The 12,841-nt window shown below is 43.2% G+C and overlaps 1 protein-coding gene across 4 annotated transcripts in view; it reads left to right on the top strand.

Annotated features, from left to right (window-relative positions):
- LOC130284175 (uncharacterized) overlaps positions 1–12,841 on the top strand; it is a 251,230-nt gene that overhangs the window by 58,725 nt on the left and 179,664 nt on the right. For all 4 annotated transcript variants that reach the window (XM_056534269.1, XM_056534272.1, XM_056534270.1 and 1 more), the window contains 3 exons: positions 1,314–1,335; positions 5,656–5,724; positions 9,835–9,965. In XM_056534269.1, coding sequence (XP_056390244.1) covers positions 1,314–1,335; positions 5,656–5,724; positions 9,835–9,965 — 222 coding nt within the window. The remainder of the gene's footprint in view (positions 1–1,313; positions 1,336–5,655; positions 5,725–9,834; positions 9,966–12,841) is intronic.

Raw genomic sequence — 12,841 nt, 5'->3', positions numbered from 1 at the left:
AATTGCTAAATCTGAAGGGACAGATGTTACAGAACTACAACTCCCAGCATGCCTGGACAGTTGAGGCATGCTGAGAGTTGTAGTTTGGCAACATCTGGAGGGCTACCGTTTGGGCACCACTGTAACAGTGGTCTCCAAACTGTGACCCTCCAGATGTTGCAAAACTACAACTCCCAGCATGCCCAGACAGCCTTTGGCTTTCTGGGCATGCTGGGAGTTGCAGTTTGGCCTTCCTAGTGGTTGCCACAGTAAAGATTGTTTTACTTTCACTTTCAATCCCCCCACCATCGATTCCCTACCTGAGCAAGGATCCAGCAGGCTCCAGAGAAGATCCCAGGTCCCCAGGCATCTTTTCCTGCAGGTACGGCCTCCATCTTCTTCCCAGATCCCCTCGACATCCAGGGGCGGGCAGAATGGGGGGTTGCCATGGCAACCCCCTGTCCTGCGCTGTCATTGGTCAGAACTCCGTTCTGACTAATGGCAGGGGATAGGAGGAGATCGCAGCTCTGCAACTTCACTCCTATCCCTTAGGCTGATCGGGGCTGTTGCTGACAACTCCGATCAGCCCTATTTTCTGGGTGATCGGGTCACCAGAGACCCGATCAGCCTGGAATTGGAGAAAATCGCATGTCTGAATTGACATGCAATTTTCTCCGATCGACGAAATGGGGGTGTCTCAGGACCCCCCCTGGGTGATGTGCCGGGGTGCCTGCTGAATCATTTCAGCAGGCATCCGGCTCCGGTCCCCAACCGGCTAGCGATGGGGACCGGATTTTCCACGGTCGTATGGATACGCCCTCGGTCCTTAAGGACTCGGAATGCAGGGTGTATCCATACGCCCTGTGTCCTGAAGAGGTTAGCTAATGTCTCATTCATATAAGAATTCAGAGGTACTAAATAGCAAACATGTTCGTGCTATGAAAAGTGGTGTGTACTACACATGAATGCCCATTCACACTAACCGGCTATCATTACTGTTTGCTTGTTTCTAATCACTTGTAACAATAATTAGATGGTGTAAATGAAAAAAAAAAGTGGTAAACTAACTATTATTTGCCTTTGCTCTTCATCAAACATGTCAACCTAATAATCATTGTTAACGCCACAACAAAGTAAATGTCACTTGTATTAAGATTTACATTCATAATAGGTATCGCTGTCTGCCTCATAGGCAGCAATGTTCTTGTACTGATTGAAGTATACATTGGATACTCGCCACTTATATACTGTTATATACTGTTATCTTAAGTTATTTGCTCCACAGATTCTAGTGAACACACAGATAACTTTTTTTTTTAAATCTTTTCCTTTAGGAGTCTGGCAGCTGCACTTGGAGTGAGTATACAGACTTTGTACATTATGTTTGCCTTATTTTTTACATCTGCCCTGGCTTCTGTTTATGCTGAAATGCAGAGCTGTCAAATAGTATGTCACAGATACAGTAAAATAGTAGATGTCCACCAAGAGAAGCTTGTTAAAGTTTTTAGAACATTTTCAAGTTAAATGGGCACTGTCATCAAATAAAAAAATTGATATGTTGTAGTACTTAAGTACTACAACATATCTCTAATATAGTTTAATTAAAAAAAGTGATTTTAAACCAGTTTTCAATCACTTTTAAATTCGGCCACTAGGGGTCGCCCTCCTAGTGGCCGAATGCATTCGGCAGTGACGTCACTACAGAATTTCGTCTCATTTGAGCCTGGCAAATGAGTCGAAATTCCAGTCACTGCGGTGCTCGCTCCTGCCTGTCAATCAAACAGGCGAGAGCGAGCACAGTGAAATCCAGGGCTGCACATTGGCTCCCTGGACTCTCACACTGGCGCCTCCCTGCTGCATATTCTCCCTGCAGCAGGGAGGAACATGGCTCTTACCTCTCCTTACAGCCGTGGCTCCTATGGGGATACGCCGCCTCCTCACTGCTGTGTCCTGTCATTACCGGGAGCGCGTTATAAAGAGAGGGGGGCGCCATTTACAGGAGGGCCCATCCTACACTGAGCAACAAGTGTATGCCTGGCTTCCTGTCATGCTCCTACACTCTGGTAACTCTCTCTATGGTTCTGGAGGACTTTCAATCCTCCAGAAACATAGAGACAGTTTCCAGAGTGTACGGGCATGACAGGAAGCCGGGCATACACTTGTTGCTTGCTACGGACCCCCGCTCATGGTCCGGCACAGGTGAGGGGGAGGGGGGCGATATTGGTCGGGGGCTGGGTGTCTTCCAACACAGGGTGCCTCCAGTTGTTTCCCCACTACAACTCCCAGCATGCCCTGACAGCAAATAGATGTCAGGGCATGCTGGGAGTTGTAGTGGTGAAACAGCTGGAGGCACCCTGTCAGGAGAACTATGGGCGGAACTCGGCCCCCAGCAGGCATCAGTGACGTGGTGCCTGCTGGGGAAGTCTGCCTGGTAGTGAGCACACTACCAGGCAGACAAAATGGCATTTTTAAGATAATAAAAAAAAAAAATAAAGGCAGGGAGGGGGTTAGGGATAGATGGGCAATAGGCAGGGACAGAAAAAAAAAAAAAAGAGGATGGTGGGAGCTACCCTTTAAGCAAATATGAGAAACTTTGAAATTCATATTTCTAGAAAAAAAAGCTTTCTCTTACCAGGCTCCTTCCTTCCATCCATCATCTTTTTTAAACCCATGATTCTTTTAAAACAAATCCATCTTGAGATGGATCAGCTCACTGAAGCACCAGGTTTCATACTGTCCATACAAGTCTATGGCGGGGATAAAGACGAGTAAGGGGAGTGAATGGAGATAGTCAAAGGCAAAGACATACACTCACAGAGGCTAAGGGGCTTTTAGTGGGTTTTATATCTGACCCAAATGCTTGATGCACAGGTTGCACTGCTTAGCGCTGTTTTATACTGCCCTCCATGCTGCTATTTCTGATGGTGTGGAGATGAGGAGATATAGGGAAGCAGGATCCCCACTTCTGAGTGTGCTGTGTACAGCAATCAGTCTCTACCACTAGTTCATAGACAGCTGAAATTAGAGATAAAGCCTGCAAAGGGGAAAACAAGTGAAATGTCATATGCATATTTATTAAAGAGTACCTCTCATTAACTTGATACATTTTATAATCCTCCCAGTTCACTGCCCCCATCATGATTAACCACCCCTGCCTTTCTTTTTATTATTTTTTTTTAGTTTTCTACTTTGATATTGCTCTGTATTGTCTGCTTAGCCTGAGTTTCAGGTTCACAGACTGAGAAGGGGCGTTCCCCAGCAGGTGTTACATCATCTGAAGCCTTACAGGGGAGAACTTCCTCCCTTATTCTGCAACCAACAGCACACGGCACACGGCAGTTAAGTGTGAGAGGAGCTATGATTGGATAAGGCTTAACACACACCCTCAGCACTCCAGACTGTATTTCCTGTCTTTGGACTTCTGCCAGGCCAGCAGGAGTCCAAAATCTGTGCAAAAGATGTGAGGGGGGGGGGGGGGGGCGGGGGTAATGTGCTCTGGACAAGTAGGGAAAAACCTAGTGGCAGCTTTTTTAAACACAAATAAAACATAGAAAACTTCTTTTTTTTTTTAACAAAGTATATTAGAAATATTTTTTTATTTACCATAAGGAGTGCAATAGCAAAAAGTTGTTTTAATGAGAGTGCCCATTTAAATAATTTGAAAGGCTTACAATGGAAATCTACATATGATAACTGTTGGCTAAGCATGTGTGTTTCTAAAAACTTTCTCCCAGAGCTCCCCTAAGTTTCATATCTAGATTGGCCAAACATAGTAATCTATGGTGTAGGTATAGAGCATGTAGTCATTGCCTCATCTTCCTGACAAATACACTCTGACTATCATTATTTTCCCATATGACAGGTAACAGAGGACAGATGTGCAGATCCCACCACAGTTACCTATATGTGTAGCCAAAGTAGCCAAATGTATCTATACAAAGTATGGTCTCCTGGCGAGAGACATCATCACAATTGTTTTAAAAGGGTATTTATAAACCTACTTTGAACCCACTCCTGTCAGCAGGTTTTTAGGGTATAAAGTAAGGGTATGGCTGTATAGGCTTTGGACCCTGAATCTATACACACATCTCATTAGTTAATTGATCCCTTCATGTCCAAGATATCACAGTTTATAATGATACGCAAACTAGGCTTTGGAGCCCATTGGGCATTTCCGTTAGCTACTAGTTTGGTTAGTGGCAGAAGGGTAGTTGGTTTTTATGTTCAGGTTGCACAAATGTCAAGTTTGTGACACCAGAAATAGGGTTGTGTATGTATACAGAATTGTAGTATGGGGGTTGTAGTATCATGTGGAAGAAGTGATGCAATCCCATATATACATATATATATATATATATATATATATATATATATACACACACACACACACACACATATATATATATATATATATATATATATATATATATGCACACCCACTCTAGATTTTATATAATAAATGGACACTCAAGTGTTCAATTGTATCAGTATCTGTTAGTTCCCTTTCCAGCTTTCCAGGGTCTCAGCACCCGCTGTGTTCATTTGTGGTCACTTCATTTATGGTCAATGTTCCCCAATCTAGCTATCAAATGGTGGACAACTACAGATTATCATGGGCAAAATGGCACAGATAATTAGGAAGATGGTGGCACAGATCATAACAGGACAGTAGAGATACTTCCAGCACCAGGATGCGGTATAAAAACGGGTATATTTATTGATTCAAAGACAGGCTACAATACACGGATAACTCTCAGAGTTATCAGTGTATTGTAGCCTGTCTTTGAATCAATAAATATACCCGTTTTTATACCGCATCCTGGTGCTGGAAGTATCTCTATATTCCGTGAGTGGAGCCGGAGGCGGGGCTGGTGGATCCGCGCACAGCTGCGGGAATACTGGGTGAGCGGTCAATCTCTTCCCCTTGTATAACAGGACAGTGGTACAGATCATTTGGAGCATGGTGGATAAACTTTTGCTGACAGACCTATGAGCCCTTAGCTGCATCCCTGGCTAGAACAGCACTTTAATTATTTATTTTTTCTGTTTTTTATTTTTTTTTGCAAAAGTATGAATTCCTGTAACTTATTGATGGCATGTTCTAACTTAAATGTGAGAACCAATGTAAAGGGTTACTATTATCGGGAAAGATATTTCTAGACAATCAACAAACAGGAGTGAATGAAGTGAGAAAAAGTTAGTATGCACCAGTAGCGTATATGTTATTAGCCTGTATATGTTACAATTGCCTACAATTGGTTCACATATTTCAAGGCAAAGTATCATAAGTTAGATTTAATAGCATAAGAATAAATAAGGAATACATTCTAGAATTGTATGATATATGCATATGCAGCATTTCTGAAGATCCTCATAACATTCTGAAGATTCTCGTAACAATTCCTTATGTCTCATTTATAAGATTAATATGGCAACATGCAGCATTTGTAGTCTGTAACATGTACTCTTAGGAGGAGCTGGTAAATAAATCATTTCTTCTGGGATCTGTGAAATTGCTTATTGCTTTCCTAAATCCCTTTTTAATTTGGTTTCAGTTTTCTGTTTGTGTTATTACTAAGTAGGAAATGTATTACTTATATAACAAAAATGACACTTTATCAGAGAAACGTGTTTAATTTGGGCAATTGATACAACTATTTTTGTTCGTAACTTTAGTTTCCAAGTAATTCACTGGAGAGTTGTCTCCCATCTGGATCACTGTGTAAAGGAATTATCACCTCCAAGGTAATCTTCATTACTGTATAGAATATATACAAGACAAGCGTTAGATGTTAGAGCTGTAAACGGAAAGAAAAAGAGTTTGCAAAAGATGAATGCTACGTGTCACGCATATCCCCTTAAATGAATATCACCTGGTCAGACCCCACAAATCTCTGAATATTGTTGGGAGAAGTTTTTGGTAGTCGTGCAATTTGGCCACACCAATGGGGAAGTAAAACAATTCAGACTCTTGGAATGCTGTGATGAAAAAACGATGTACAAAACGAAATACCATATTTTTCGCCCTATAGGACGCACCGGCATATAAGACGCACCCAATGTCCCGGACAGCCAACGGCTGGGAATGCTGGGAGTTGTAGTTTTGCAACATCTGGAGGTCCGCAAGTTGAAGACCACTGGATAGGAGGTAATACTCACGTGTCCTCGCCGTTCCGGACCCGTCACCGCTACCCTGGATGTCGCTTCATCGCTGTCTCTGCGTCCCCGGGGTGTCCCCGTCGCTCCAGGCGTCTTCTTCCCCGGGATCCACGCTCTCCGTCGCCGTCATCACGTCACTACGCACGCCGCTCCTATTGGATGACGGGACGGTGTGCGCAACGACGTGATGACGTCGAAGGAGCGCGCCGCCATGCAGGGGATCCCGACACGAAGCAAACACCGAGGAGGCAGGTAAGGTCCCTCCCGGTGTTCTGTAAGCTGTTCGGGACGCCGAGATTTCACAGTGGCGGTCCCGAACAGCCTGACTGAGCAGCCGGGTTAGTGTCACTTTCCCTTCAGACGCGGCGGTCAGCTTTGATCGCCGCGTCTGAAGGGTTAATACAGGGCATCACCGCGATCGGTGATGTCCTGTATTAGCCGCGGGTCCCGGCCGTTGATGGCCGCAGGGACCGCCGCGATAGGGGTGTATTCGCCGTATAAGACGCACCAACTTTTCCCCCCCAGTTTTGGGGAAGAAAAAGTGCGTCTTATACGGCGAAAAATACGGTACATTGAGAAGCTTAAAAATGCATGTTAATTTAGGGTGGGCCCTCATAGCCAATTCTACTGGTGTTTGCAAAGTAACCCCATCTAACAGGTCCAGTGGGTGGGCCTACTAGTGACTGACAGATATTTCTGTATAATTGTGCATATAAAGAGCTGTCAGTCACTGAGCAGGACCACCCACTTGACTACTTATCCCAGAATGAGCAAAGGTTTACTTGAATAAATGACAAGATATTCAGGGAATTTTCCCACTAAACCATATCTATATTGATATGTTTAACTCCTCTTGTTCCATACCATGATGCATGCAGCTTCTTATTAATTCACATGAACAGTTCAACATGCTGAAAGTTGTCGCCCTATTTTAGGCACTGAACATAAGACTTTATTTCTCCATGGAGAGGCTATCCTCTATCCATTCCAGTCTCTGTTCATCTTCCCACAGCTCCTCTAAGGCAGTCTAAACACTCTGCACATCACATTGCTGTCTCTACAGTGGCAGCCCTCAGCAGCAAACTGACTTATGTACCATGCGATGCCACTTTTACAGTCGTGGCCCAGTAGAAACTTTTAGGGGGAGCTTGATAAAAACCTGAGACAAGGTCTTTGCAAAATGAATGAAGCAATCTCATTGGGTGCTATGGGCAACTGGGCAACTTTTCCTTTGCACAGGTTTTAATAAATCCCCCCCCCCCCCCCCCCCGTTAAAGTATATCACTGATTCGGCAGCACAAAGGCCATAACAGCGGTGATGGTGATCTGCATCCAGTGACCCTGCATCCCATGTCTCTACATGGGTCTTTTGTTACATTTCCCCAACTGCATGTCCTATTGAGATTCTTTCCAGGCTCAGGCACTGGGGGGCTCCACTCCACTACCAAGCTGTAAAAGCTGTTTGTAGTAATGCAGCGACACCTAGTGTCAGGCATATGCAAAATAACACATATGATTAGGCATATTTACATTACATCAAAGAACCTTTTTTCACACTGCATGCTATATACACCATGCTCACCAAGCACCCTTAAAAGGACGGTATGTAAAATAAATGTGATAGATGCCATGGAGCAGCATGATCCACACTACTTAAAGGAGTACTCTGGTGTAGACTACTCCTGCTCCATCCTGCCCGTGCTGCAAAAAAAATGAAAATAAACCATCAATCCCCTTCCTGGGTTCCCGCGGAGCGCCACTACAACTGATCGGTCCTCCGGTCCATCTTCTTCATACTTCCGTGTGAACAAAGCGTCACATGGCGCTCAGCCTATCGCTGGCTGCCGCGATGTTCTACCTCGGCCCTTAATAGGTTGAGCGCCATGTGACGCTTCGTTCACACAGAAGTATGAAGAAGATGGACCGGAGGACCGATCAGCTGTAGTGGCGCTCCGCGGGAACCCAGGAACGTGAATGATGGTTTATTTTCATTTTTTTTTTGCAGCCTGGGCAGGATGGAGCAGGAGTTGTCTGCACCAGAGTACTCCTTTAAAGACGGAGTCCTTGTTTATTAGCTTAACTCTGAACTTGCAAACACCCAAAAAGTGGTATGCAATAAGCACATATGACAATCTTGCCACAAATATCAGCTTTCACTGCAACTAGTCTGTAAAAGCCGCGACAACTAAAGATGAGCCTATTTATTAGGAGGAAATCAAATTTGTTCGGAATTTTCCCCCAAAATGATTTTAAGCAATTTTGAGTCTAGAGACTGTGCTTCAATTACATGTAAATTTTATTAAAATAGACACATACAATAAAAATATTAATTAAATCCTGGCACAGGGCCCTTGTGACAGGAAAATATAAAATAGTAAAACAATCATCAGCAACTAGATGCAAACTACTACAATATATTGATGGATATATAACACAAATTTTAGTATACAGTGACATACGATGGCCCCGACATACGATCATTTCAACATATGATGGCCTCTCAGAGGTCATTGCATGTTGAAGGCAACAATGCTTTTGTATGTCGGGGCCATCGCATAAACGGCTATCCAGCAGCGCAGACTGCTTCAGCTGCCGCCGGATAGCCGTTTACGGTGCCCCGTGTGGTCCGCTGACGATCACTTACCTGTCCTCGGGGCTCCAGCGCGTCCTCTTCGGGATCCCCTGCATTGTCGGCACTCTCCATCATCGTCATCACGTCGCTGCGCACACCTACCTGTCATCCAATAGGAGCGGCGTGCGTAACGACGTGATTGTGGTGACAGAGAGCATGGATGCCGGGGAAACAGAGGCCTTGCCGGAGCATCAGGGACACCCCGGGGACACGGCGACAGCGATGGAGGGCGACATCCATGGCAGCGGTGATGAGCGGTGACGGTTTGAAGCGGCAGGGACACGTGAGTATAACCTCCAATTCCAGTGGTCTTCAACCTGCAGACCTCCGGGCATGCTGGGTGTTGTAGTTTTGCAACATCTGGTCGTCCGCCAGTTGTAGACCACTGTCCTATATTTTACATTGCACGGATCACTCAACATACAATGATTTCAACTAACGATGTCGCCCACCATCGTATGTTGAGGGACCACTGTATTGCATAATAAGGCATTTGTTAATCTGGAATACTTCCGTTTGATATATAGTCCTGTATATATTATAGGCCGGAGGAATACTCCTGTAAATGGCCTAAGTAACTTACTAAGAGCATATATCCACACAACTAGATTATTACACCAGTGTTGTAGTGTGGCAAAAAATGTTAAAATAAAGTCGGGGTGCTTTAGCAAAAGGAAGCAAAACAAAAACCCCAAGGCATACCTTCCTGCTCCTATCCCCCACCATTGCCATTCTGTCGACTCCTGGTCCTCTCTGCTCCCTGCTTCCTCTGACATGTTGACCCTGCAGGAATCTTCTTGATCATACATGTTAAATATATGTTTTGAGATAACAGCCTATTAGCTTTACCCAACATCCCTTCTAATTAAAATAGTCATATTGCAATAATATACTGTACATCTGCTGTTGAACATACAGTCTTGAGCACCATGGTTCTAGTTAGCCACACACTTTGCCCATATGGTAGCTTCAAAAATATATATTGGATAAACTGTAGTGTTACATCATGGCTGGAAGAGAAAGCAGATGTTTTTTGTCTAATTTTAACCTGTAACTCCCAACAGGAACTACACAGGCTATTGGATCTTGGTTATTTTACTTCTGCTTTGCATTTCACCTTCAACATGAAAAGCGGCTTGTACAATGTCAAGCTGATCTTAAAGTGCCTTAATCTGTTGGATAGAAGCGCTCTCAGGTATGCTATCCTTGAAGCTGGGAACTCTGTCAGATGCATTGTTTTTTGGGGAAAAGATCACATCTAGTAATCATTGTACTCTTCAGAATTTATTGTAATGTTTCCAGACTATTAATTGGAGGAACCATACAGCTTTGAAGAGAGCATTGTATTGTCTGTGATTCTCTTCTTTACTGAGGTGACATGGAGATGTCTAATGGGAGACAGGATTCATGTAGTCAACTATATCAACCACCCATTCAAAATAATATAGCAAAAAACGGTTTAAGGGGTACTCCAGTGGGAATTTTTTTTTATTTTTTATTAACCGGCGCCAGAAAGTTATACAGATTTGTAAATTACTTCTATTTAAAAATCTTAATTCTGCCAGTTCTTATCAGCTGCTGTATGCTCCAGAGAAAGTTGTATAGTCTTTCCAGTCGGACCACAGTACTCTCTGCTGACACCTCTGTCCATATCAGGAACTGTCCAGAACAGGAGAGGTTTGTTATAGGGATTTGCTCTTGGTCTGGACATGTCCTGACATGGACAGAGGTGTCAGCAGAGAGTACTGTGTTCAGACCTGAAAAAACTATACAACTTCCTGTGGAGCATACAGCAGCTGATAAGTACTGGAAGGATTAAGATTTTTAAAGGGTACCTCTCATCAAAAAAACTTTTTATATATTATAGATTAATGTATGCAGAATAACTTTACAATTGCATGTTATTAAAAAAATATGCTTCTTTCTATTTAATTTTCCACTTTGAAGAAATGACCACTAGGGGTCTCCCTACCAGTCCTGGCAGCAAGCATTTCAGACTCATGCTGGAGTCCTAAACAATACGAGCTGCCAGTCTGCTTTGTTCACAAAGGAAACACTCAGAGCTGCCAGCCTGCTTTGTTCACAGCCTGTTTGGCTGTGAACAAAGCAGGCTGGCAGCTCTGAGTGTTTAGGACTCCAGCATGAGTCAGAAATGCTTGCTGACAGGACTGATCAGGAAAAATACAATAGAAAGAAGCATATTTATCATTAACATGCTATTGGAAAGTTATTCAACATTCAGTAATCTAAAATATATCAAAAGTTTATTTGATGAGAGGTACCCTTTAAATAGACATAATTTACAGTCTGCATCATTTTCTGACAATAGTTTATTTGAAAACATTTGTTTTCCACCGGAATACCCGTTTGATGGTCTATTCACATGTACAGTATTCTGGGCATACTTGTTGTGCAGGATTTGAAATTGTTCATTTCTTTATTTTACATTGATAAAGCCTGCAGCTTTAAATCCTGCTCATTAAATATCCGCAGAATACTGTACTTGTCAATACATCCTAAAGGGGTTATCCATCTTTAAAAAAATAGGCCATCAGTATTAGATCATGTAGTTCTGATTCCTGCAGGCCCACCAATCAGCTGTTTGCACTCCTAAAACTATACAATGTTTATCAGAGCTTGTACCTACAGTCCTCATACTGTTAGTAGAGGTGCAAGTGCACAGGGTCTTTTCTTCATCAGGACAATGCTTTGTAACTTGCACCGCTCCTAATATCAGGCCTAAAGTCGGCACTGCCGGGCAAAAAACTTTCTGAAAAAATGCATCAATTATATATGAAATGAGGGAGAAAAAAATTGAAGGGGCACTCACCGGTAATTTAGAAGGTTAAAAAGTAATTCTTTATTCAGTCCATTGAAAGATTTTGCAGGTTAGATAGATACAAAGAGGGGAAATATTCACACGATGACCCATTCACACCTATTCAAGGTCCTTTTCAAACTGTCTTTGTCAAACTGCACTTTTGCGAAAGTACCTTGAATAGGTGTGAAATGGTTGTTACATGAATAGCTTTCCTCCTTGTATCTATATGTCCTGCAAAAGCTTATATTAGACTGAATAAAAAATTACCTTTTAGGGTAGGGTCACAGGGGAGTGCATCCGCAGCGTATTTGACGCTGCGGATTCACTGTCGGCAGTCAGAGCCAAAGCAGAACAAGCTCCCTGCTGCTGCCATAGCTCTGTGTATGCTCATAGCTCATAGCGCTTGTGACTGCGGGCGGGAAATCCACAGATATGAGAGGATACAAAGAGCTACGGCAGCAGCAGGTAGCTTGCACTGACATGGCTCTAACTGATAGCAGCACATCTGCAGCATCAAATACACTGTGGATGTGCTCCCGTGTGACCCAAACCGGCACTAAACCAGCTGGCTCACCTGTACTAAAAACAATACACAGGGGGTGAACCAGATTACAACAAGGTATTACTTACCCGGATCTGAAGTCCAATTACGGAGATACCCATTGTATTAGCCACCATTGCTAATAGTCGGCTTTGGTCGGATATAAAAGCATGCCAGGTCTCGCAAACATTAAGCAAAGTCAGCTATGAGCAATGGTAATTTTTTTAAGCCAAGTTGAAGGCATAGATGATTTCTCCAGAGAGAATAACATCAACACATAGTCAATGTATAACAAATACGGTAGTTTGAATGTTCCAATTTATTCCCTACATGGATTTAGGAAAGAATTTCAGGGCATGTGCAATCCATGTGCAGTGTTGCCACAAGGCTTTCTTTGATGGTAAGCATAGTGGAAGTGTCAGGAAGATCCCACAGATTTCAATGAGAATTTTAGAGTGGAACTGTGTGTAAGAAATGACATTCTTCTTAGTGTGGGAGAGGCGTATCTAGCGCCCGTTGTGCACCTAGCAAGATGCTATATCGGCATCCCCCAAGCCCGCCCCCAGCCCCCCCGAAAAAAAATTAGTAAAAAAGCCCCTTCCCCCCAATAAAAATATAAATGGCCCCTTTTTCCCATTTTATCACAAGAGGATAAAAAAAATATATAATTAATAAAACAGCATCAATGTCCAAACAATCAAAATATAAT

The sequence above is a fragment of the Hyla sarda genome, chromosome 8 (assembly GCF_029499605.1).
Source record: "Hyla sarda isolate aHylSar1 chromosome 8, aHylSar1.hap1, whole genome shotgun sequence".
Lineage (NCBI taxonomy): Eukaryota > Metazoa > Chordata > Amphibia > Anura > Hylidae > Hyla > Hyla sarda.
This window is presented reverse-complemented; position numbering and strand designations above follow the sequence as displayed.